Genomic DNA, 23,470 nt, shown 5'->3' on the forward strand with positions numbered 1-23,470 from the left:
TCGCTTTTCGTATTGTGATCATTGAGCTCTGCTTGAAACCAGAGAGTCAAACTACGCCCGATTACATCTCGCGCGTCAATCCGGACCGCCGCCAGCCGTTTACTGGCGCCCATACTGTACTGAGACCGTTCCCCGGTCACGTTCCACCACCACCATCACCACCACCTCCTCCCGCCCTCCACTCATTCCTTCCTCACCGGCGCGCACGCACACGACCGAAGGCGCACGACATGTCGCACGACGTGGACATGGATGCAGACGAGCCTCAACACCCATGGCTGGACTCGGTCGAGGGCGAGATCTCGTTCTTCCGCGCGCTCACCCGCGCGCGCCCGGTGGGCATCCACCGGCACTTCCACGTCCTCACCATGAGCAACGCGATCCGGCGCGACACCGGCCAGAGCGTGAGCGTCGAGGAGCTCTGGGCGAAGCTGCACGCGTGTTACGACCTCGACATCCTCGAGAACATCGTCAGTCTCTTTCTTCTCCACATCGCTCGTCCCCACACCTCGCCCCCGCCCTTGCCCCGTTCGCGCCTCTTCCGCAGACACGCGCTGACCGCTCCGCTCACGTTCGCGCATCCACCCCCACCCCGTCGCTTTCCACATGAAACCCGCCCCACGCACCGCGTCCACGCCCGCCGCCGCTCTCCGGGAGCAGGAAGCAGACGGCTTCGACGTCCCCGGCGACGGCGTCAGCGCCGGCACGCCCCCGCTCCCCCTCCGCTCCCCGTCGCCCTCCGAGAACCTCTCCCGGCACCCGTTCTTCCGCGCCGAGTTCGCCCTCCCCTCCGATGACGCCATCGACGCGCTCATCGTGTCGCGCCGCACCCGTGCCACCGCGTCCCTGCCATCGTCGTCCCCGGCGCCTTCCCCCGTGGCGCACGCGAAGGCGGGGCGCGGCGGCCGCAAGGGCAAAAGCAAGCTCAAGGTCACCGCGGGGCTCGTCGGCGGAGAGAGCGATAGCAGTGCGCTCACGCAGGAGAGCGGCGATGAGAGCGTCATGCCCACCCCAAGGGAGAGCAACGCCACGGGCACAGATGGTGGCGAGGACTTTGAGGAAGAAGAGGACGCGAGGCAGTCTCCTGGTGAATTCGTGTATTCTGTCCTTGGCAGCATTGGTGATCTGACTCCCCTGCAGCAGCTTCCATTGCGGCCAAGCAGTCCACACGCGGTCGAGGCAAAGGCACACGTGGGCGAGGCGGACGAGGACGTGGCGGAGGAGCAGGCACTCGAGGGAAGAAGAAAAAGAAGTAGTCGGCCTGCCTACGACTTGGACCTTGTTGCTGTCGCTGTGCTCTGTACGCTGTTACCCTTTCTATTCTGCATTCCAGTCCCCTTTCATCGTCGACGCCATATAGAGCCGTAAGGAAAGATGCATAGTCCATGTGTAGTATCGCTTCATCTCTTCTCGTTTTGGCGACATGGCATACGCATACATATGGTGACAACGACGCTGGAGAAGCATCGCAAGCAGATGGCATGAGTCTCCATCTACACTCCTACAACACCCGTACCACAACAGACAATCGAGTTGGAGCTCAAGCAGCGGGTGCGCGAGCAGCCTCAATACGTCTGCGGGCGACCTGTCGCCTGTTAAGGCCGGAGAGTGATGAGGCGGCAACGGCGTCCTTGTCCTTGGCCCGCTCGACCTCGGAGTCAGTTGCTGAGAGAATAATCTCGACATGGCAGGGGTGGCCCTGGTAGGGATTGATGCGACCGTGCGCACGGTACGTGCGACGGCGGGTTTTCTGCGCAAGAGAGGGAGATGAGATGAAGACAGGATGGGTCATTAGATGGTGAACTTACGGGAGCCTGCTGGACGACGATGTTCTTGATGTAGAGGTCCTCGAGGTCAAGGTTTTTCGCATCCGCATTCGACTCGGCGTTCTTGAGGAGACGGAGGACGAACTTTACGGATTTCTCGGGCCAGCGACCTTTGATCCTCCTCTCAACTCGTGCCCCGGCAATACAACAAAAACGGAGGACTCACCCTTCGTGGTGCCGAACTGCTTCGCCTGGGAAGCCGACCAGTTCCGCCCGCGAACCGGCGGAAGGGAATGACCTGCTTGTGGTCCGAGACGTCGGCGAGGTAGGTGTACGCCTTGGTGAGCTTGAGGCCTACAACCCGCGGTCCGCCATTCCTTCAGTCCGCAACTTCTCCGCCCATACGCAACCCAGACCACTGACCAGTCAACGCGGCCGCAACCTCACGCATGTTCTTGAAGTGCGTGCGGAGGTATTCACCTCGGGCACGGGAGGCTGCAGACGCACCAGGATCTCGTTAGTCTCTCCTCGTTTCCCTGATCGATATTTTGAACACACTTTTCTCGGGGTTCAGGGCGACGGAGGCGGCGGCGTAACGGACTGAGAGAGTCGAAGTGCATGTATTAGCATCGAGCGAGCGGTGAGGTCGAGGATAGTGCCGGCGTACGCACCCATCTTGGAGTCTTGAGGATGTCGTACCCGATTCCGGACGTCAGTAGTGTGTAGGAGGGCAGCGCGTTTGAGTGGCTGAACCTTGTGTGCCACAACTGTGCAGTTCCAGTCGGCACACGCCGGCGGTCGGAACTAGACGCTCAGAGCCCTCGCTCAGCGCTACTACTCCAATCCAATCTGTTTGTTTCTCGCGCGAGGTGCAGTGGCAACCGGCTTGCGTGTTTGAAGATTCATCACATTGCTACCCTGTCCATGATCTGTACAGAATGGTGAACTACAACTGTTACCGCGATCTGTGAGAGGCCCAATCGTTCCGTAACAGTCCTTTCAATCTGGCTTTGCATCCCGGCACACCCTTCCGACAACATTGCCGAAACAGATTGCGGACAAGAGAATCTGAGCAAGATGTGATCGTTAATGCGACGTTGTCCCGCCTGCCCGCCTCCGTGTTGGCTCCCTCCGACCACGCATTCGTAGATATCTAGGGGCACTCCTGCCAGAAAGGCCGCATTGCCTTCCACGGGAACGTATGCGACGCGGAAGTCGAGGAGACAAGCAGTGAAAGCCACTATATCCCCAATCGGTGGTGGGTGCGCGGCTGAGAGGGCATTCGATGCTTGGTCGAACCCTTTGTCGTCAGTACATTTGTCGCGAATGAAGACGGACCAGTCTTGTTCTTCGCGTGCGGTGTTGACAACGACGAGGTTCAAGAGGTTGACCAGGCCGGGAGGCGGCCCAGACAGCAGCTATATACAGCACGCGTCAGCCAACCAGGGAATCGACAAATCATGGCCCAGACAAACTACTTTAGAAGTGTTCCCTTGAACTTCTACGAACGATATGTTTAAATCAGAGAAGATCCGCGCGCATTCGTTCGATCCAGGTGTCACATTTGCGACGTGGCCGAAGCGAAGCTGAAGCAGGGGAATATTGATGAAGAACAACTGGTCGTAATGTGGCTCGTGGATTAGAACGACGTTCTTGAACAAGGGCTGCTCCTGAGAAACCGACCCTTTAGAACACCACCCTTCCCTTGCCGTTTTATAAGGACTACTAACCGTTCGAAGAGAGGCCAGAAAACTGCTGCAGAACGACTGTGTCGTCGTCTTTCGACCACGGAGGGCAAATGCGTCAAAGAGATACCCGGTTCTGCCATTTCCCGGTGAACTCTTAAATCATTTGCAAATACAAAGGCGCACCGTATGGAAAATCCAACGAACATGAGATCCTTGCAGAATCGTCGAAGGGTTACTAGAGGCACATGCTGCACTACGTGCGTCAACTTCAGGATTTGCAACGCCTTCGTCACCGTGGCATCGAATCCGCGTGCAGTCTTGTCATTGCACATGTTCCACGAATCTGAAGGGGTGGCTATGTTGACTTTTCTTCACCGCAGTGCATCTCGCTTGTGGTGGGCAGAAGCAAGATGTCCGGGGCAAAAGAACGCCCGTAGTAATCCCATGGCTTGCTAGCATAACCATAACCATAAATGATTTCGAGATTACACCACGCCAGTATGTATCAAGAGCCCGTGGAAGGCTGGAACACTTGTTCCTGTGTAATATCGACACTGCCGTTCTCGTTGGCGGGTTCGCCTTCCTCTTCCGTCCCTGCGCGAATCCCAGACTTATCGTCCGCATTCCCGAGCTCCTCGTCCGCATTCCGGCCTGCTCTCGTAGATTGTCGTCCATGTCTTGACCAAAGGTCGGGAACGTCAGTTCCACTGCAGATGCGGGCGTTGACGCAGACACCGATGGGACGGCAGGCTTGTGACGTGTAGCTGTGGTCGACTTTGGGCGGGAGCTCGAGCCAAGACCGCCGACTGCCCAACTGACTTCAATCCCTCGCTTGATGCTCCAAAGCCAGACCAGCATGAAGACTGGAGTACTGACAAGAACGTTGAGCACGGGATAGATGTCGGGGAAGCGAGGTGGAGGGTTGAATGCAGCTCAGCGAGGTGGAGAACCGCGCACGCAGAATATGTGGCCTGCGTAGGAGTCAGAACACTTCTAGGAACGCTAGGAACACGCTTACGACTGAAAGCATGCGGAGGTAGGAGCGTGTGGGCCTGCTGAACGGGTTGTATCCAATGACCATATTCCACAGAACCAACAGAGCGACATATTCAACGCCTTGTCCGTCTCTCTTGAGCAAAGGCCACATGCTGTAAACACAGTAAGACGAGCCATGCTAAGACGGGAGTCATTAAGACTGACCTGAACATAGCCACGTTGTTCATGAGCATGCCCAGCTCGAAGGTGTGTTCATCCGGCGATGCGCCGGACATTAGCAGGGTCATCGGGAGCAGGGGGACTAGGATAGTTTTCTCGTGCACTTGGAAGGAGAAGAGGAAGAACGAGAGAGAGGATGTGAGGAGTGCGTATGGGAGCAGTGGCAAGAGAGGAGTGTGCTTGGAAGAGGTCTTGTCCTTCTCGGCAGTGGCAGCTTGTTGAAGTCTATAACCGCTCAAGAGGAGCGTGGCGACAGCTGGGGAAAAGCCGAGTGCGGTCAGAGCAGTAGAAAGTTTGATCAATACGCCTTGAGCCGCCCACAGCTTCCACTTGAGCACGACGTTGCTGGCGCACCAGAAGTTGGCGACTTTATCCTCGAAGAGACCGCGGCCGAACGGGAATATGCGCGTGATGGGATCTAGGATGGCAGAAAGAGGGGCGAAGGGTGGAAGCCATGGAAGGAAGAGTACAACGAATGACGCGGCAGTCACAGCACCTAAACGAACGAATAATTTGGCACTGCGGAGACGGCTTAGTATGCACTCTTCCAGCCTGTCTGAGTACGCACCCATCGGACGGCCCAAGATAGACACATTTTGCGAGAAGATATGTTCCGATGGCGGGCGCATAGTATAACGACATCTGCTTGAAGCCTAGACTGAGCACAAAACACACGGCACCGAGAAGATCTTGTTCTATTGCGAAGAAGTTCATGGCAAGCAGCATAAATCCTATGGCAGACGTTAACGTTAGGGCGATTGAGTTGAGCATAAAGTATACCTAGCATAACCGAGTTGTACTGGAAGTGTCCAAAATCGATTATTGACAGAGCTGGCTGGAAAAGCAGCACGAAGAGAGCAAAATTCTATGGCGCGGTTGATATATGAGACGCGCGGTGAAGACGATCGTAGACGCACCTGTGTTCGCGATGAACGCGACCCTTGCCAAACTCTCGTGAACATGACCAGTGCGGGCACGTATATGAGGGTGTCAAAAGCGAGCACGGTTGACCGCATGTAGACTTTGCTTTCGGGAGACTCAATTCCTCGAGATTCATCCAACGCAAACCAGGAAGGTTCTATCCATGAGCCTCTGAGGACGAGTTAGCGTCAGGTGCATTCAGCATGAAGACTTCGTACGCACACAATCCCACATAGCCATGATACGTATGCCGTAAGGGGTGGGTAGTCCAATCCCCAGTACTGCAGGTCGTACTTGTACCACTGCCGGATGGGCAGGTGGATGGTCAATTCCATCCAATGGCGCTGGGCTTCGTAGTCGCCGTACAAAGGCGTTGTGCTCTGCCCTGTGTATACGGTAAACGGGATTGATATTGACAAGAATTCGTAAAGACTGCGGACCAGAGTATGATCCTAATCCTACGGCCCATTTCATCCAGACGGATGCCAGCAGGAGGGAGGGGACAATCCATGCCTTCATATTCTCATGGTGCATCCACCTCAGCCACTGCCTCGCCATGCTACCTTCATCGTCCGACTTGGGTTCCTTGCGGGGCTGGCGAATGGTTGATGATGGGTGCGAAGACAGGATGCGGCTTGCGGCTGTATTGAGATTCTGACTTGTACGTTTCTGGCGCAAGGGAGATATAGCGGTGGTAGACAGGGGGGAAATGGGAGGGGAATAAGGGGACAGAGGAGGTGTAGCAAGCCAGTGTCGACTTTCGGTCTGGAGAATGTGATGTCTGCGTGGTACTGGTGCAACAATTTCTGAGCGGTCCGTCTCCGAACTGCCAGGTAGCGAATTAGCAGGAAGGGCATTGGCTTTGGGAATACACTTACGCATCACTGCGAACACTGTGCACAGATAACCGATGCCTGAGTGTGGGTCCTGTCGTGGTCAGTTGTGGCCAGTTGGGAGCAGCTCCCACTTGGCTGGAGGTGTGGGATATGTAGGAGGTTCGGCGGGAGCGTTGGTGAGCATTTGAAGAAGGAAAGACGTCGTCTGCGAACTCGTCCATGCTGGTAGAGTCCGGTGGGGGGAGAGAAAGGAACGTGGGGGGAGCGAGGAAAGGAGCTATGCCAGCGACGAGCGGCGCGTCGTGGACATTGGACCGACGCGTTTACTTATCCGATCAATAGCAGCTGTAATCCATGTCAGACGCTCGGAATTCACGGGCCGCGCACGCGACACGCCACTGCTGCTAGCCTCTTTACTCAGCTTTACTCTCGCCTCCACCGCAATGGGATTCGCTCTACCCCCTCGAACACACAACACCGCGCTTTCAGAAAATGCTCGTTCTCTCATCGCGCGCAAAGACGCGCTGGAGGCCGAGATGGAAGCCCAGTACTCGATTCTCCAAAGCAACTCCGTCACGATGGACACACCTCTCGTCGACCCTGAAGGCTTTCCGCGCGCCGACATAGATGTCTGGGCCGTCCGGCACGCGCGCGTCCGCATTATCGAGCTGCGCAATGACCTCAAGGCTCTCATGGATCGCATCATGGTCGCCCTCCAGGAGGTATACGATCCCAGCGCGCGCGCGAACGAGGAGCCCGCGCCGGTGGTGGACGATCAGTCGGAATCGCTCGCGGCGTTCGCGCGGGTCGATGGTGTCGCTCCGGGGAGTCCAGCTGCTTCCGCAGTGCGTGTTCATCCTATGTTCTTAAGGAAGAGCGTCTCATGAGGCTGTACTACTAGGGATTGCTTCGAGAAGACTTAATCCTATCCTTTGGGCCTCTCACGAAGTCTTCCTTCACTTCCTCGTCCCTCCAACCGCTAGCCGAGTTAGTAGCTGCACAAGAAAATGTAGGAATTCCTTCGTCTCCATCGTATCCATTGATTGACTGGCCATCTAGCAACCAATCACGCTGGAGGTTTTGCGATCTGCCGAACAGAAGGTCAGGCTTACCTTCGTCCCTAGGGGAGGATGGGGCGGTAGAGGTCTTTTGGGGTAAGCCATTGATACCTGAAATGCACACGGGGAGCTCACAATTGTGTACGATTCTAGGTGTCATATTGTGCCGTACTCTTCGTGATCGTTAAAAGGCTCCATGTATCAGTAGGCAAGCACTGTATTTTCACTCATGTATTCGCACAACGCTCTCAAGTCTCGATGGTGGTGGATTAGCAATCAATTGAGCCACTACAGATGTGTCATGACCTTTCCGAGCGAGTTTCGCTTCATAGCTTCGCTGGCGACCTCTTCCCGTACACTATCTCTCCGTCAGCCTCCGTCCTCCCCCGAGGCAAACTTTTAGTCCTCGCCACTTCTTCCGCAGCGCTCGTAAGTCCACCCTCGAGCACCCAACGCCGGAAGACCTCAACCTCGGTCGATGCTTCCGGTCGTGCCGTGGTCGTGGCCCAGATTACATGCTCCAACATGAGCAAGCTCGAGGTGACGAAGGCAACGAGAAAGAGGGCCGGTCGAGGCATCAGCGGATGCACTGGCGCGACGTAGGCATCTTGGAGAGATAACTGTGCCGACCGGAGGAGGCTCAAGGGCCCACCCAGCTGTTCTGCGAGGGCGCCGGGGCAGGAGTCCAAAGTAACTTGCGCCCACTAGATAGTGAGTGGGAATGAACGTGAGTCGTCAATCATGATGAAGCGTTCGGTGGCTCACCGAAGCAAATGCCCTCAAAGCACCGCCTTTCTCGACAGTGCGGAGCAAGTCCAAGGAGAGAACGGTGGTGGTCCCCTCCCAGATCCTCTCCACAAGCCCATCCTGTATGAGCCTGGAGAAAGGAGAAACGATGAGCACAGACGCGCACGCTCACCAACGAGCCCTCACGTTGCGAACCCGCTTTCTTCCATGTATCCCTGTCCGCCCAGACACGCCATGCACTCCTGCACCGCGCCCGGGCACATCTCCGCCTCGAACGCCTTCACCGCCGGCGTCACCATCCTCAGCCGCAACCCCTCCTCCTCGCTCGCCGTCCCGCACTCCACCCTCCCCAGCAGGCCCGCCGCCCCGAGCACCAGGTGCACCACCGCGCGGTACAGCACCCCCACCCGCGCGAGCTGCGCGACGTGCAGCGGCGCGTCGCGCAGCAGCGCCCCGCGCGCGACGACGCGGCCCTCCGCGTGCGCGCGCGCGGCGGCGTACGCCTTGCGCAGGTGCGCCGCCGACGTCGCCGCCGAGTGCACGCGCGTGATGCCGAGCACGGGCGCGATCGCGCGCACGCCGTCGCCCGCCTGCCCGAGCAGGAACGCGCGCGTGCCGGCGAGCTCGAGCTCCGCGGTCGGGAGCGCGCGCGTGCCGAGCTTGCGTTTCAGGCGGTGGATGCGGATGCCGTTCGTCGTCGTCGGCGCGGGCGAGGGCGAGGGGCGGGGAAGAGCGGGAGCCGGAGGGGAACGAGGAAGAGGGAGAGCGCGCGCGCGCCGGCGGACGTGGGGCCAGTGCGGGCGAGGGCGAGGGCGACGTCGCTGTCGGTCGCGCTGGAGAACCACTTGAAGCCGTCGAGGGTGTATTCGGGCCCGTATAGGGATGGGATGGGCGAGGGAGAAGGGGTCGCTGTCGTCTCCGTGCGAGAGACGTCCGAACCGCCGGGACGCTAGAAGTAGGAGAATAGTATGTGATTGTGTCGTTCCCGTCGGGCGAGCGTGCTTACCTCCGTCATCCATTGTCCTGCTGTGAAAGCTTGAGCAGGGTCCCGGCTGGCGATGTACTCTTTGAGTCGACATGCTGTGTGTTCTGGAAATAGCAGGTACCGACCTGACAAGCCGCGTTAAGATGTCGCGCTTCAACTCGGACGAGCCTTGCAGCTCTATCACTGCCATCCACCAACGAATCTCAGTGGACCTCCTTGCCGTTGCGTCCTGTCCCGCACGCACCTCGCGCAACGCCATCTGTCATGCTCATCGGGCAGTCAACCTGACAGTGCAACACGCAACTCAGTAATGCTCGACGGGTCCTTCCACACATCGAACGCACCATTTCCGAGTCTGCGTTCGCGAGCAACAGCTTCGCAAATCCGTACACACGGCTGTGCGCGCCGTACCGGCGCTCATACGGGATCGCAACCGCGCCCTCGCGGTGATACACCTCCTTCAGGGCGCGCCAGCCCTCGGACGTCCGGAGCTCGTCCACGCGACGGCCCCACGAGTCGTACTGCACGAGCTCTGGCGGCGCGGATCGTTTGCACAGCTCGCGCAGCGCTTCGGGAGGGAGGGAGAGATCAAGTTCGGATGCGGCGTTGCAGGATGGCGCGCGACGCACTGGTCAGAACCTCTCCGCCAAAACGTGAGAGATCGTCATGGACCTCTTCGAATGCTCCTGCAGGCAGGATTCGCTCCAGCAGACTCGGGAGGATGGGGTCGGTCGTGTACGGGTTCCCTTCCACGAAGGGGACCTACAAAGGAGTTGAAGCAGCGTGAGACTACAGGCGCTGAGCGGTACTGATTTGGAGAATGTGATCCCAAACTCACGGGTTGGAAGCCCTCTTCAACGCGCATCTCGAGTTAGCTTCGAGCTGTGTAATGGTACGCGGAGATGAGTGGGGCGCGTCGTGGTCCGAGACTAAGGAGGGTGCGGGAATTTGCAAGTCAGCTGAGTGCTTTCAGGTGAGCGTGGGCATGTCTGTCAGGGCGACAGCTTATAATGACATATGCGAACGTTGGGTGACCGTCTCCTGCGAGGCCTCCTACGACTCCTCCGAGGCCGAGCACCCCGTTATCACGTGTCAAATCGACTTAAATTATACGCAGGCTATGTAAATGTAAAGACAGGGTGGCGTTGCAACGCTATGGAATAGCATGATGGAAACGATAGCAAGGTACGATCCACAGCTGGTATGTTGGAGTCGTATTTGGGTAAAGTCGAGGCAGTAGTTCGATAGCCATTGTCAGATAGAATGCCCGTACAAGTCCGCGCAAGCCCAAGAGTACAGTCAAGCAAACATATGTCCACGGCGCTCATCGCCAGAGCACTTACAAGGCGAGCGCAAGGGTGGCGAGAAGCGCACCGAGCCCGCGACGACCGTCGCCGCGCGCGCGGACGCCATCGTTATCGCCGCGCTCGTGTTAGAGTTTCCAGAGGAAGTCTGCGTGCTCTTGACAGAGGAGGTCTTGGAGGACGCCCCGGAGGACACTTTGGAGGCACCAGAGGTGCCAGAAGCAGGAGAGGACTGGACGGCGACAGCGACCGGGACGGGCGTCACGGGCGTGTCCGGGTTCGAGTCTTTGGCGTTCTGGTACGCCTGGCCGTCCTGGACGCGCGCGACGGACTCGAACTTCCAGCCGTTCTGGGCGATGAGTGGGAAGTGCTCGATGAACGCGCTGACGCTGTCGGTGCTCAGCTCGTGTTCCAGGATCATCAGACCGGGGGACTTGGGCGCGGTGGTGATCCACTTAGTGAGGTCGGCGTCGACCGTGGTCCGGGTGATCACGCCTGTAGCGGTGATGTTCCAGTCCTCCGTACTGCGGGTAAAAAGGACAATAAGATATCAAAGCCATAGACGATGAAAAGACATAGGTTGTTGCGCACTCCTGGTTCCAAATCACTGTGGTCAGACCAAAGACCTCCTTCGCGATGGCGCGAACACGCTCATCGGAGTCACCGGTAGGTGGACGCCAGTACCTAGGGAGGCGGCCCTGGGTGGAGTTGTGGATGATCTCCAAGCTGAATCCGAGCTCGCCGACGATCTGCTCGTTGGTGAGAGTGGTCATGTAGGGATGAGACCAAGTGTGGCATGCGATGTCACCTGGGAGAAATGATGGTCAATTTTATGAAGACCAGGAATGAAGGACGCGGGCGGATTCACTCTGGAGCGTCTCAAACGCATACTGGAATTCGGTAGGATTTTGGAGAATGTTGACGCCGATCATGAAATGCGTGGAGACCACGTTCTGAGACTTGAGGAACTCGTAAAGCGCCATAGACGTCTATATGTGCGCATGAAAAAAAGATGAGCATGAGCATGAGCCCGGCCCGGGACAAGCTGAAGTGCGCACCGGCAGGGGACCGTCGTCGAAAGAAGAGGCGAAAACACCGTCGGGTGCGTCCCAGAGGTCGTCCGGGTTCTTGCACTTGTACGTCGCAGAACAGATCTCCTTGGAATTGGGGTCGAGACCGGGGTACGTCGGGCTGGTGAACGGAACGGTCTGAGTGGACGGGGAGATGTTCGGGATTTTGCCAGCAGCCTTGGCCGCGTTGAGGGCATCGATCCAGGCCTGAGGGATGGTGCTGGGGTCGATGGTCTTGTCCTTGGGGAACCCGGCCGCCCATTCTAGAAGGGCAATACGCGAGGTTAAAACCACCCGTGCGCGCAAATTCCCGGAGGACAAAAATAAAACGGACCTGGGGTGCCCACCGCAGGATATGATACGCCATCACCCGCCTTCCTGAACAGTCTGTGCGCTTCGTGACGACGGTCGTGGTACCAGGAGCCGGGGAGAGCACGAGCGTGGATGTGCGCGTGGGCGTCGGCATGAGAGTGGCCGAGGGCAGCGGTGGCCAGCACGCTGGCGAGGAGCAGAGACGAGGCGAGCGAGCGAGGCATGTCGGGGAAGGGGATCGGGGAAGCGCGGACCCTCGGCTCAGGCGAGCGAGCGTTTTATCAGAGCGTCTTCGGGGGAGACTAGTCTGGGAATCAATCGGACGTCCCTGCCAGGCGGCGGCGGTGCAGTCTGCGACCTGTTGTGTCGCGGACGCGGTCGGCGCGTGCTTGGGTAAGCGAGCTGGGCTGGGCGGTCTGTCAGGTGTTCTTCAACATCAGCTTCGCCCTTCGCCTTTCACGAAATGCGTCCGCATCTGCCATGGAGAGCCTGCGGGCGATCAGATTGAAGACCACCGACACGGAGCACCCAGGGGCCAGTGGTGATCGGTGAGCCGAGGTCTCGCAGCTCGCCTTGTTGTTCGAGCATTCCGCATTCGAACGGTTTTTTTCAGGCCGCGAGAGCGGGGAGAGGCGTGATGGTCCAGGCGGAGATGACGGCCGGGGTACTGCGGCACGCTTGGGAATTCGCAACAGGCCGTTGCAAATTGTGAGAGCGACAAGCTGCGAGATCAGCAAACTGTTCAGGAACTAGGATCAGCGTGTCAATACATAACGGTCCCAGAATGTATGCAACCATGACTCGTCGTGAGTATAACGGCTCCGAACGCCCGCGTGGCGTGTACCTTTGTGTCGCTGCTCTGCCACCAGCGCCGCCGGGGTAATTATAAACGGGCAGCCTGCCATCGGGCCTGCATCGACAGAGGACTCGGCATGTGAAGTGTGTGCAATACGATCGCCATGGCCCAAGGGCGCAGCACGCGAGTCTTGTCGAGCCGGGCCTCGTCTCAGTTCTCCGTCCTCTTCAACGGGCAGCCAAGACCGGCGGCCTCCAGAAGATGCCCGCCGGCATTCTCGGACCGGTTGTCGCAGACTCGATCGGACGCGTCGATTGCCATGATTTTGCGGCTGCATCGTCTCTCCACGGGCCCGGCCGGTCAATTATTGCCTTCGAATCTCGGAAGGACGCACGGGAGATGTCCTAAAATTGAAGATGACGTCCACAACTTTTCTTCGCTCAACATCAGGTCATGATTGCCAGTCTTGTTGCTTAGATCAAGCAGAGGCCGGGGAACCTGATGTGGACGTCCTTGACATCGCAGGAATACCATGCCAGCGACCTCGCCGCTCAGTTCTCGGACCGGCACTCAAGAAAAACTTATGGTCGTCCCCTGGGGGTCAGCACCGGTATGGCTCAAGACGAGATAAATATAAGTCTAGTTCGATAAAAAAGAGCGTGGTTCGAGAGCAGGCAAGCAATACGCCGAAAAAGAGCCCCATAAATACAACAAGCACATACGCACCCGAGCGACCTCGCGCCGGCACCTCACGAGTCCCAGATAGCCCCAAACGCCGGGATGCCTCTGCTCATCATCCCGTACACCACCTTCTTCGTCAGCGGCTCGTTCGAGATGATCACCACCGCCTCCGCGTCAAAGTCCCGCACCATCCGGTACGTGAGCTTCACCATGTCCGGTTTCCCGTGCTTGCGCGTGTCTGCGAGGTGTGTCGTGAGCGCCCCGGCGGTAACCACAGATCGGTCGGCGAAACGTACCGTAGATCACCGCGCCCGGGTCCGCCGCGACGAGCGAGTCGACGAGCGCGTCCCCGAACGTCTCCCTCGGGCTCGGCGCGCTCCACAGCAGCCTGAGCTGCGTCCGCTGCGCGTACACGACGGGCGCGATCGGCCCGATCCCGCTCCCCGTCGCGACGAGCAACACGCGGCGGAAGAGGGGCGTGACGCGCACGACGCCGTAGCACGGGACGCCGCGGACCCAGAGCCGCGTCGGCTCCGCCGCGATGCACGTCGACGTCCAGTCGCCCGCACGGGAGACGACGGTGGAGAAGCCGGGGGTGCCGGGGACGGAGATCGTCGCGAAGGAGTGCCACTCGGTGAGCGGGGCGGTGGAGAGGCGGACGAAGTGGCCTGGGTGGGTGTTCGCTGGGGGGACCGGCGCGTCAGTTAGGCGAGAGAGCGAAAAGGTGGGAAGAGGAGAGGAGGCAGAGAACGTACTGTAGTCGAAGTGGAGGCGCACGCAGTGGTTCGAGAGGACCTCGGAGCGGACGACGACCTTCCGGAGCCGGAGCCAGGGGAGGATGATGGACCATGTCATAACGAGCACAAGCCAGAACGGCGCGGCTCCCACGACCGTGCGTCCCAGAGTCTGTCCAGGAACACGGTAATCGTTGAGAAGGAAGATAACCTGGCGGAGAGCATGCCGTTAGGGACCCCATCAATGACGTCAGAGCAGAGGGTAGATCGTGCTCACAAGGCACCATACGAGCGCAATCGCAGTCCAGCCACAGAAGCGGTGGACCGTCTCGAAAGTGTTGTGATGGCGAATGCGAGCTTGAGGGTAAGCGAAGACGATCATCCCCACGAGAAGAGCGATTATGGTGTAGGCAAACACCAAGGTAGGGATAGAGATCTAAACACCGCAATCAGTTACGAGTCCGGCAAACTAAGATATACGACGAACATGATCTTGGTGCAGAAATTGACGAGTACCTTGGGCCGTGAATAGAACCAACCAAATTGTCCCGCTCACTGCCGCCCCCGAGTGAACTAGGAATTGGGGTGATCAGTATAGATCTGAATCGAAGCAGGTGGGGGCGAAGTAGACTCACTGCCTCCGATGCAGTAGACTCGACCGAGGATCCGCCGGATCCACAGCGGCCAGCTAGCAAGATGACGTTTTAGCGACCCTCGTCTCTAAGCAACACCGATCACAAAACCGTACTCACGATTGTGGCGCAAGGCAGGCGACTGCGAAGAACGCGTTGATGATGTAGTCCTGGCGCATGAGAATGGCCACGAAGAAGTTCGCTATGGCGACTTGACCGAGGTACATTGCATCCGCCCTGCGCACGCAGGCCACAATAAACAGGGCCATGTTGACGGTGAAGACGACGCCAAAGAGACGACGATAGAGAGACATGATCTGGAAGCGCGCGTTGCGGAAGAGATGTCCCTGGGTCTTTTCCGGTAGCGGGTCGTCGAGGTAGCCCTCCCAGGGACCGATCTCTGCACCCTTCTCTGAGTCGCCGGAGAGCTGAAGCTTGCTGTGCGTCGGGGATGAGCTGGCCGTCGACGAGCCGGTTGATGACGATGGGGCGAGGGGGCCATGGGGGTGCATCGATGGCGTGCGGGCCACAGCAGGAAGGGAGGGAAGGGCAGCGACGACGTCGGTCACGTCCACCTCGCGAGAGGATGGGAGGGATGAGTGGGAGACCATGGTGGACGTCGGGGAGTGGAGATGTGTCCACTGTGGACTTTGGAGAGAAGGGGGATGTTATCCCTAGTTGGACGGCCACTGCCCTAGATATAGCCTGAGGTGTGCTTGGATGAATGTGCAGAAAATGGGCAATATCAATATACCATTTCGTCTGAGACAGCAACCTCTTGCGGAGGATCAAAATTTTACACGCCGAAGAGCGAGGCTGTGGATCCAGGCCGTGGGCACCGGCAGGGTGGGGTGTCCAAGGTCTGGAGCCACACAGACAGTGCGTTCCTCGAGGGCGTTAAACAAGGACGACAAAAAAGAAAGAAAAAGAAAAAGAAAAGGAAAAAAGTGCGTTATCGGCACAATGACGGCTGCAACAACCGCGAGACGGCCGGAGTTTATCATGGGTGTGGGCACTTACGCTGGTTGACGCTCTGTATAGCTGGAATATAGTACCGTCTTCGGCGTGGGATCCCAACCTCGGAGTAAACGAGGCTTATTCCGCGCCCTGATTATCGACACGTTGAACCGAGATGGCTGGGTCTATCTGGTCGGGGCCTCGCTGCGGCAGTGGTGTTGGGGCCACGGTACCGCGAATCCAGTGCAACGTGCTGTAATGTCCTGGCAGCTTCTTCGAACCCACCCTGAGTGCCAAGTCCGAAGGAACAGCTTCGAATAGCAAACGCGACGTGTGCCTTCAGCGCCGATTGTCGCGACACAGTGCCAAGCAGTCCACGGTGTCCGCCTGTCCCGGTCCCCGGAGTGTTCGTGTCGTCAAGTCTGCATCGCAATAGCCACCTTGATGCAGCTGGAGCTGGAAGCGGATCCCGGAGTTCGAAGCGGCGGCGCAGGCAGCAAGTAAACCTGCGTCGAAACCTGCGGAGTGGAATCGAGGTTCGTCGGTGCCATATTGCTGATGAGTACTTGTACCAACATCTGTGCATCGGCATCGTGGGGAAAACGTTATCAAGGTGAAGCGATTTGTCTCAGTCACCGCAGCGCGTATGCAGCATCGCCCTCGTTTCCGACGGGCTAGACGGCCCATTAGATATAGAGAAGCAGGAAGACAACTAGGGGTCATCTGGAGCGACGTGTGGCATCATGTCTATCGGGTGTTTGCCGAGCCTGCAACGAGGTGGACATGGCCAATTTTGCAACAATCAGCGGCGTGCACCGTCATGTTTCACTCACATGCGCACGAACAACGGCTGTCGACTATTGTCCGGTGTCGCCCGATAACCGCGGGATAACATGAACAGTGAACATGCCGCGCTAATCGACGTCCTTGCCTTCTACTACCGTCTCGCCATCATCGGAGAATTTGACGTCATTCTGCGCCGATCGGACATGTTAAAGCGGCGGGTTTGATGACATCTGGTTATTCTTACCTTATGCCCTGCCGACTTGCCAACATATTTCGTGTGATCTAGTAGGCGTGAGATCATGATCAGAGTCCTACATCCGGAAAAATGGCCTCATGGCACTCACGCCCGTAGGCCGCAAGCTGACCCTGCACATTGTAGAAGTCTACACGGGTGTACGCAAGCGATTTGCCTACAGTCGCATCCAGGTTAGCCCTGACTTAGAGTGATGAAAAGATAAAGCCCTAGATTACCCAGCGCAGTGACACAGCCGTGGCGGTGAGCTCCTCTCCGACACGCCCAGCCGGCTTGACAAAGGATGTACCGATATCAACCGAGACACCTGTCATATACTGCCCCTTTGTGCAACGGCGAGAGAGCCAGTGTGTCCGTGAGTGACATGATGAGCCCGCCGTGACGGTCTATTGAAAACAACCCGTGTCAGACCGCTAGCTGGGACCCATCGGCCGGGGAATGCGTACACCGACACGGTTCACTGTGGGAGGGCCCTATCAATTATGTGGCACCCAGATCCGATGATGCTCGGCGCACGGTTATAGGGTTCAATCTTGAGGGCGGCTTTGAGTCACCAGGCTTCGCAGAGATGATGCGCAACTGAAGTTCACGGGCGAGTCAACATCAAGCTTCGGAAGTGGTGTTCCGACTAACATTTGGAAAGCACCGCTGGTCTGCCCTGTGAGAGTTGTCAACGTCGCGTCAGACGAGACTGCCGATGACACGGAACAGTCAGTGAATGTCACCTTGGTTGTCGACGAAGGATCGCCAAACCTGCGAACGGAGCCAACGGATGAGAACTGTTACTTCCCTGAAGCAACGTGAGCGGACTTACACGGCGCGTGAATCTCATGCAGGCGGACATGGCGTAGAGAAATGCGAACTGGCTGGGACGGGAAGCCTGCACGGGTCTCGTCGTTGCCGGTCACCTCCGCGGCGCTGGCAGGGTGCTAGCGGCGGCGTAGCGCCTGGCGCCCGTCGGAGCCAGGATAAGCGATAACGCCGGTTGAGAGCCAGGCGCCTACGCTCGCGCTGCGGCTGTGCAGACTCCCTGGGATCATACGGTGGCTTTACAGAGTAAACTCGTCCTAGTAGCGTAGTGTTCTACGGGGCCACCGTCTTCTGCTCCGAGAACACGGATGGTTTCGCGCGACCCACCCACACGATTGCTCGGTGTGATAGGGAACCTATGCCCCAAATATACAGGCATGTCAACGAATGTCGTAAGAGGGGTCTAGATCCATGCCGTGGTGACAAGGGATTGTGTTTGCTTTAGATCTGCCTCGACCGTGCTTGCAATCTGCCTCCCGCGGGCCCGAAGGGCGCCTGTGTGCTGGGTAGGGTTGATCACAGCAGCTCCACTGGGTCCGCGGCATTCAGTCGACTCGTTTCGAACCCTATCTACCACCGCTCTACCACCATGGCTGCTCCGGCTGAAATGACTTCCGGCGACCTCAGCGGCCAGTACTGGATGGTGAGCCTCTCAGTACCTTAATCACATTTGACGTCCCCTCATCGCGTCGGATCACGGCGCCAGAACAAGTCGCTGAGCGACGATACGGATGATATCTTGCGTTTGCAGGGCATGAGCTGGTGGACGCGCCAAGCTATCAGAATGGCGACTGTCTATCTCACCGTGAGGCACTACAAGGACGATAACGGCGTCGAGCACATCGACATCGACCAGGTCCTCACCGGTGGCATCGGCGCGTCCAACGAGTACCGCACCCTGGATTGGACCGAGCGCCCGCACGACGACAAGATCTTCGGGTCCGTACTCTCCATGAGCCGGCGCACGCCCATCGAGAACGTCGAGCGGGAGTGGCTGAAGAAGGACTGGCTGCCTGAGACTCTGGCTGACGGCCAGGTCATCAACACCATCGCGCGAACTGACCCCGAGAAGAACGGAAACAAATGGTCTTCCGAGCAGGTGAGTCGTGTGCAGTCGAATGCGAAAGTGGAGGATTGGAGCTGATGGTAAACTACAGACCTGGGGATTCGAAGATATTGGCGGTGGGAAACGCTATGTTCGACACGTCTACTTCCATGGTCCCGGCGGCGAGGAGATCAACGTACGCTTGGTGTACGACTACAGTGAGTTATGCCTGCATGTGTGCTCTGTTCGGTCTGACCAGGACTCCCCGTTAGCTGGGCCTGTCTGAATAATAATATCGAGGAATGGATTAGAGCCGTGTAGCGTTTGTACGAGTACGCAGTACTTAAACAATTTATGATGTCATCTCGGAGTCGGAGATCCCATTCGGAGTCCGCGGTCTCGGGGGTCCCGACTCCTTTGACCGGTCGGCGCCTAGTCCTCTGATCTCAGCCACCGACGCGTCGCTGGCGCCTGTTTCGACAACCCTTGCCATGTCTCGTCCTCACCACCAGCTGCTGAAGCAACTCTGCCACGATGAAAACCTCTTCAAAAAGGCTAAAGAGACACTGCATACTGCGAGCCTGAAGACGGGGCCGGGATCAGGCTATGTCCTTGGCGATGGTGGAAGCGGGCTGCCAGCCATATGCGCTTTCCTTACTGCGCAAGAGTACGTCCTTGGCCTCGCATATTTCGCGCTCTGAAGCGAGACTGACAAGTCGCCTAGTATTGGAGACACCGATCTCTCCGAGAAGGTCGCCCAGAACGCGTCCTGTTTGAAGCCGAGAGTATGGAAGACCACCCTAGCCATCGTCCGTTCCGCGCTCGAGGCAGCGGCAGCAGCGGAGGCAGCTTCAAAGAAGGCGGCACGCACCGTTACATATCAGGCTCTCGCAGTGCAACATAGGCTAGGACGGAAGGACGTGGTGGTCAAGTGGATGCAAGAGGCAGAGCGAGCACTGATGTCGAACACCGAAGTTCGAAGGCGGCATGGGAGCGCGTACGACGCGATCACATTGGCGGTGTTCAGCTGGACGTGCGAGCAGATAGGGCCACAAACGGTACGTGGTGCATTTTTGCGGCATGTCGAGGGAGTGTGACAAATACATGCGCGGTTAGGCGAAGAAAGTCGATACGCCTTCACTACTTGCCCAGTACGCTGTGCCGCAAGATCAGTTTGACGAGATCACGGAAGCCCTTCTCACCTCCTGCAAGGCGGTTGAGAAGCTGATCAAAGACAACATCAAGGCCCTCAAGGCCGACTCGTCTTCCCCAGCCAAAGCGCGAGTCGCCCGGGCCTCTTCCTCCAAAGTTGCTGCCGCACCTCCTGCTGCCCCATTCCCTACCGCTCCCTCGCGACAGGCGTCCGAGTCGTCTATTCGAGAGCCCGCCGCGACACCACGCTCCCCTACCAAGTCCCCTACCAAGTCTGCCCTCCGGGCTTCCAGCGTCGGACTCACTACGCAGACGCCCACCCACAAGCGCAAAGTCGCCTTCGAGGGCCCGATAGCAGAGGAAGAAGAAGAGGAAGAGGACTTTGACGCGACGGCGACGCCCTCGAAGCGCCGCAAGCTCTTCTCGCCCACGAAGTCGAGCGCCGGGCTCCCGCTCACCCCCCGCACGTCGTCGCGCATCGCCTCACGCGTCGCGGCGGGCGACGACGACCGGGCCAGCCAGGCGAGTCCGTCGACGCCCCGTAGGGCACGCACGACCGCGCAGCCGTCGTCGACGCACTCAAGCCGCTCGCGGATGAGCACGGGGAGCGCGCCATCGACCCCGACGAAGCACACGAAGCTGGCTACAGTGCTTGAGCAAGCGGGGCCGAGACGGTGTCGACCCGTCTTTGCGGACCAGCAGCAGTGGCTGAAGGGTGATGCGCGGCTCGAACGCGAGCTGCGGCCGTGGGCGGAGAAGTGGCGAGAGCTCGTGCGGAGCGCAGATGGGAATGTCTGGAAAGCCGCGGGGATGGCTTGAGTTGTCGTATAGGTGCCATTTGTTGTGTATGTCGCTCTCGCTTGTACTGCTGTCTGACCGAATGCAATCGTTAAAATCGTGATATAAAACTAACATGGTACAGTAAATCGACGACAAAATCCAAGCAATTCAAATCACAGCGTGTGGTTGACAGGAGTCTCAACTTTTAGTGGTTACTGAAGTAACGGATAGGACGTTCAGTTCTTCTTGGCTCGTTCGGCGCGTTGAGCCGTACGGAGGGCACCAGCGATATGGGTGTACGAGTCGTACATAAGCCAAAGAGGAATGACCACCCAGCTGGAAATGATGACAGTCAGAACATAGGACGTCAACAAATCGTGAGCACACTCACATGACATTCATGAACTGTGAGGAGCACGTCTTTGATGAGACAGCAAACAGATGGACGAAATAAAACGGTCCTCACAAAGAGGTAGACCCAAAGGTGGAGCCAGTTCGACGTGTTGAGAGCCGGGCTGCCGACCAACCACTCAGGGCAGAAGGTCATCCATCTGACAAGCATTTGAACCAAGCCGGAATCTCAGAAAAGAATAGCAACGCACCCTCCGTAGATCTCAGATGCGCTGAGCACAATGATCCAGTAGTGACGTGCTGGGTCGTCGCCGACGAGCTGCTTGAGGACGTAGAAGCACATGGTTCCGACACCAAACACCGTGAGCAGCTCCAGCGACACAACTGTGGGGTCAGAGACACCCCAGCGAGCGTCGGCCAATGCATACTCCTTCCCTGAGCACGCCGAATCGTCAGCGGCGCAGCCAGATAGGGAGGGTGCATTGCACGTACACATCTGTGCCATAGGTCCAGAGCTCGTGTTCACTTGCCGTCCGAACATCGAATAGTACACGAATGAGCCCTCGAGGGTATAGTGGATGATCCCATCGAACGCCTTCCCAGCCCGGTGTGCGTATAAGCAAGTATCCGCGTTGCACGGGCGAACTACTCACCAGCCACACGAAGGTGAAGCGATCCTGCCAGCGCGCGGTCTTCGGGAGTAAGGCCTTGGAGGCCACATACGCGAGAACACCGACGCCGGTGACAAACGCGAGGGAGTACGCGGAGGTCGCAGTGAAGATGGGTGGAGACGACATGGTAGTACTAGCAGGAGTAGGGGTGGTGGAAGCACACCTGGGAAGGTGCACTGCCGGCAGACAGCTCGAGTCGCGACAAGTTGTGCGGGGAAAGGTCTCGCACGGTCACATGTCAGACGCGTCTGTTAGCGCGTCGCGCAACGCGGATTTCGGATCAATCGATCAACCTCCATTTGAGCTGGGTCCGTATACGCACTTGCTATGATTATCGAGGGCGACTATGTTCATACACCGGCCCTTGGCCAGCTCGAGATAATGCGCAACCATGTACTTCGTGAGATCACAGGTACTATCATCGACTACTTGTCCATCTGACCCGCAACCACAGGAGTTACTAGTCAACGCCGAAGGCTACATCGATTGATTTGCTGATCCTAGCGATGCAGAACCCGCGAACCTACTGGACCGAGTCATCGTCCCTTCGGGGTCTTTCATGATGCCCACCTTCAGCGATGTTCATCTTCATGCCCCCCAATGTCTGTACCAGGGTACCGGCTTGCATCTACCTCTGATGCAATGGCTTCACGAATATGCCTTCAAGGCAGAAGAACGCCTGGACGCAGATCCTCAGCTCGCCGGAAAGGTGTACAAACGCCTGGTCGCACGTTTAAGCGAGCATGGGTCTGCCGCGGTCCTCCTATTTGGCACTATCAAGATTGAGACTAAGTGAGTGACATGTTCCTGTCGCAGACAAAGCTTAAATCTCTAATATTATACTTGCTCGTGTGATGCAAGAAGCGGGTGTCCGAGCTTTTGTCGGGAAGCTTTCCATGGACAAATCCACGCGACCGACCTACATGGAAACCGACGCCAAGGCATCCCTCGAAGCGGCCCAAGCGTTCTGTGATCCCTGCGTGGACGCAGTATCTGGCCTCCCTTCATCTAGGCACGCTCTCGGTTGAGAGGGGCGTGAGTCTGCATCCAGAGCCACCTGGCAGAACTTAAGCCCATGACGAGGTATGGTGAGTTCTATCGGAGCGTGGGAAGCACGACATGGAGGTCTTCGCACAAGTGAGCGCCGAGCGCTGAGCGCCGAGCACCGCCCCTGCGATGTTTTACCTCTCCATCTGGCAGAGCGAGAGCGCGATTGTAGGCTGAAACTGCGACATGGTTATCACAGCACAATCTTTTCACGCCGCACACGATCCAAGTGCACTGCACCTTCCTCGACCCGCCGTCCCTGTCGCGCCTTGCGGCCACCTGCACCGCCGTCGCGCACTACCCGCTCTCGAACGCTTACAAGTTCTCCGCCAAACCGTCCCGCCTGCGAGAGGCGCTCGGCATCGGGGTCCGCGTCGGCCTTGGGACGGACGTCGCCGGCGGATACTTGGTGGACATCATGAGCGCCATGCGCCAGACCATTGCGGTGTCGCGCATGCATGAGGGCACGCGAATCGTGGGGCGTTCGAAAGGGCAGGAGGTGCTGTCCGTCGACTGGAAAGAGGCGTTGCTTTTGGCGACGAAGGGAGGCGCGGACGAACTCAACTTGCCCGCTGGATGCGGGATGTTCAGCGTCGGAGCCCCGTTCGACGCACAGTGCAGTGAGTGGGACCCACATTGAATTTTGTTGGGCTCGCGCTGACGGTGCTGTGCAGTTCAACGTTTTGACGCGACTTCGGGAAGCGGAGTCGGTGGTGGTGCACTGGGAACGTACAAAATCGACGCGGGATGTGGGTGCAAGGTAAGTCTATTGGATCGTTCGGGTAGTAGAATGATGTACAATGGGATGTGTGGGATAGGATATATCCATGGGTGCCGAATACATGTACGACTATACGCAATGCCTCCCCATGT

At 58.1% G+C, this 23,470-nt stretch overlaps 12 protein-coding genes across 12 annotated transcripts; 4 read left to right on the forward strand and 8 right to left on the reverse strand.

Annotated features, from left to right (window-relative positions):
- Positions 1-230: 230 nt before the first annotated feature.
- On the forward strand, positions 231-1,256 carry BXZ73DRAFT_51209 (uncharacterized protein; the record flags this gene model as incomplete). The annotated part of the gene is made up of 3 exons (XM_048020584.1): positions 231-470; positions 661-1,087; positions 1,141-1,256. The coding sequence occupies 3 exons, from the start codon at positions 231-233 to the stop codon at positions 1,254-1,256; spliced, it is 783 nt and encodes a 260-aa protein (XP_047875134.1).
- Positions 1,257-1,540: 284 nt separating this feature from the next.
- On the reverse strand, positions 1,541-2,441 carry BXZ73DRAFT_91553 (60S ribosomal protein L17/L23; the record flags this gene model as incomplete). The annotated part of the gene is made up of 6 exons (XM_048026013.1): positions 1,541-1,750; positions 1,809-1,936; positions 2,031-2,120; positions 2,190-2,261; positions 2,325-2,366; positions 2,438-2,441. The coding sequence occupies 6 exons, from the start codon at positions 2,439-2,441 to the stop codon at positions 1,541-1,543; spliced, it is 546 nt and encodes a 181-aa protein (XP_047875135.1).
- A 230-nt stretch (positions 2,442-2,671) lies between these two features.
- On the reverse strand, positions 2,672-3,010 carry BXZ73DRAFT_51152 (uncharacterized protein; the record flags this gene model as incomplete). Its single annotated transcript, XM_048020571.1, has 1 exon — positions 2,672-3,010. A coding segment is annotated over one exon (339 nt), but the record flags the coding sequence as incomplete, so codon positions are not given.
- A 949-nt stretch (positions 3,011-3,959) lies between these two features.
- Positions 3,960-6,472, reverse strand: BXZ73DRAFT_91554 (glucosyltransferase; the record flags this gene model as incomplete). The annotated part of the gene is made up of 10 exons (XM_048026014.1): positions 3,960-4,105; positions 4,213-4,386; positions 4,444-4,447; positions 4,473-4,602; positions 4,655-5,188; positions 5,238-5,400; positions 5,450-5,534; positions 5,587-5,761; positions 5,813-5,975; positions 6,031-6,472. The coding sequence occupies 10 exons, from the start codon at positions 6,470-6,472 to the stop codon at positions 3,960-3,962; spliced, it is 2,016 nt and encodes a 671-aa protein (XP_047875137.1).
- A 367-nt stretch (positions 6,473-6,839) lies between these two features.
- Positions 6,840-10,081, reverse strand: BXZ73DRAFT_91555 (uncharacterized protein; the record flags this gene model as incomplete). Its single annotated transcript, XM_048026015.1, has 11 exons — positions 6,840-6,881; positions 7,844-8,188; positions 8,250-8,361; positions 8,418-8,890; positions 8,983-9,180; positions 9,238-9,283; positions 9,342-9,399; positions 9,461-9,500; positions 9,561-9,784; positions 9,846-9,978; positions 10,055-10,081. 11 exons carry the CDS (start codon positions 10,079-10,081, stop codon positions 6,840-6,842), a joined length of 1,698 nt encoding a protein of 565 aa, XP_047875138.1.
- A 220-nt stretch (positions 10,082-10,301) lies between these two features.
- On the reverse strand, positions 10,302-12,126 carry BXZ73DRAFT_91557 (carbohydrate esterase family 4 protein; the record flags this gene model as incomplete). The annotated part of the gene is made up of 6 exons (XM_048026016.1): positions 10,302-10,334; positions 10,591-11,044; positions 11,112-11,328; positions 11,389-11,509; positions 11,579-11,853; positions 11,925-12,126. The coding sequence occupies 6 exons, from the start codon at positions 12,124-12,126 to the stop codon at positions 10,302-10,304; spliced, it is 1,302 nt and encodes a 433-aa protein (XP_047875139.1).
- Positions 12,127-13,447: 1,321 nt separating this feature from the next.
- BXZ73DRAFT_104074 (uncharacterized protein) lies at positions 13,448-15,356 on the reverse strand (the record flags this gene model as incomplete). Its single annotated transcript, XM_048015789.1, has 7 exons — positions 13,448-13,617; positions 13,676-14,062; positions 14,135-14,324; positions 14,391-14,549; positions 14,601-14,686; positions 14,749-14,801; positions 14,866-15,356. The coding sequence occupies 7 exons, from the start codon at positions 15,354-15,356 to the stop codon at positions 13,448-13,450; spliced, it is 1,536 nt and encodes a 511-aa protein (XP_047875140.1).
- Positions 15,357-16,616: 1,260 nt separating this feature from the next.
- On the reverse strand, positions 16,617-17,585 carry BXZ73DRAFT_91559 (Thioesterase/thiol ester dehydrase-isomerase; the record flags this gene model as incomplete). Its single annotated transcript, XM_048026017.1, has 6 exons — positions 16,617-16,676; positions 16,733-16,770; positions 16,833-16,921; positions 16,973-17,064; positions 17,375-17,399; positions 17,512-17,585. 6 exons carry the CDS (start codon positions 17,583-17,585, stop codon positions 16,617-16,619), a joined length of 378 nt encoding a protein of 125 aa, XP_047875141.1.
- A 555-nt stretch (positions 17,586-18,140) lies between these two features.
- On the forward strand, positions 18,141-18,882 carry BXZ73DRAFT_51241 (uncharacterized protein; the record flags this gene model as incomplete). The annotated part of the gene is made up of 3 exons (XM_048020592.1): positions 18,141-18,194; positions 18,258-18,650; positions 18,709-18,882. The coding sequence occupies 3 exons, from the start codon at positions 18,141-18,143 to the stop codon at positions 18,880-18,882; spliced, it is 621 nt and encodes a 206-aa protein (XP_047875142.1).
- A 205-nt stretch (positions 18,883-19,087) lies between these two features.
- BXZ73DRAFT_91561 (uncharacterized protein) lies at positions 19,088-20,567 on the forward strand (the record flags this gene model as incomplete). The annotated part of the gene is made up of 3 exons (XM_048026018.1): positions 19,088-19,263; positions 19,321-19,654; positions 19,713-20,567. The coding sequence occupies 3 exons, from the start codon at positions 19,088-19,090 to the stop codon at positions 20,565-20,567; spliced, it is 1,365 nt and encodes a 454-aa protein (XP_047875143.1).
- Positions 20,568-20,764: 197 nt separating this feature from the next.
- On the reverse strand, positions 20,765-21,676 carry BXZ73DRAFT_51148 (Emopamil-binding protein; the record flags this gene model as incomplete). Its single annotated transcript, XM_048020569.1, has 6 exons — positions 20,765-20,864; positions 20,920-20,933; positions 20,995-21,079; positions 21,131-21,314; positions 21,372-21,474; positions 21,533-21,676. 6 exons carry the CDS (start codon positions 21,674-21,676, stop codon positions 20,765-20,767), a joined length of 630 nt encoding a protein of 209 aa, XP_047875144.1.
- A 201-nt stretch (positions 21,677-21,877) lies between these two features.
- BXZ73DRAFT_91563 (Metallo-dependent hydrolase) lies at positions 21,878-23,383 on the forward strand (the record flags this gene model as incomplete). The annotated part of the gene is made up of 6 exons (XM_048026019.1): positions 21,878-21,950; positions 22,063-22,281; positions 22,412-22,573; positions 22,644-22,687; positions 22,797-23,212; positions 23,305-23,383. The coding sequence occupies 6 exons, from the start codon at positions 21,878-21,880 to the stop codon at positions 23,381-23,383; spliced, it is 993 nt and encodes a 330-aa protein (XP_047875145.1).
- Between the last annotated feature and the right edge of the window lie 87 nt (positions 23,384-23,470).

The sequence above is a fragment of the Epithele typhae genome (genome assembly GCF_022376455.1).
Source record: "Epithele typhae strain CBS 203.58 chromosome Unknown BXZ73scaffold_47, whole genome shotgun sequence".
Taxonomy (NCBI): domain Eukaryota; kingdom Fungi; phylum Basidiomycota; class Agaricomycetes; order Polyporales; family Epitheliaceae; genus Epithele; species Epithele typhae.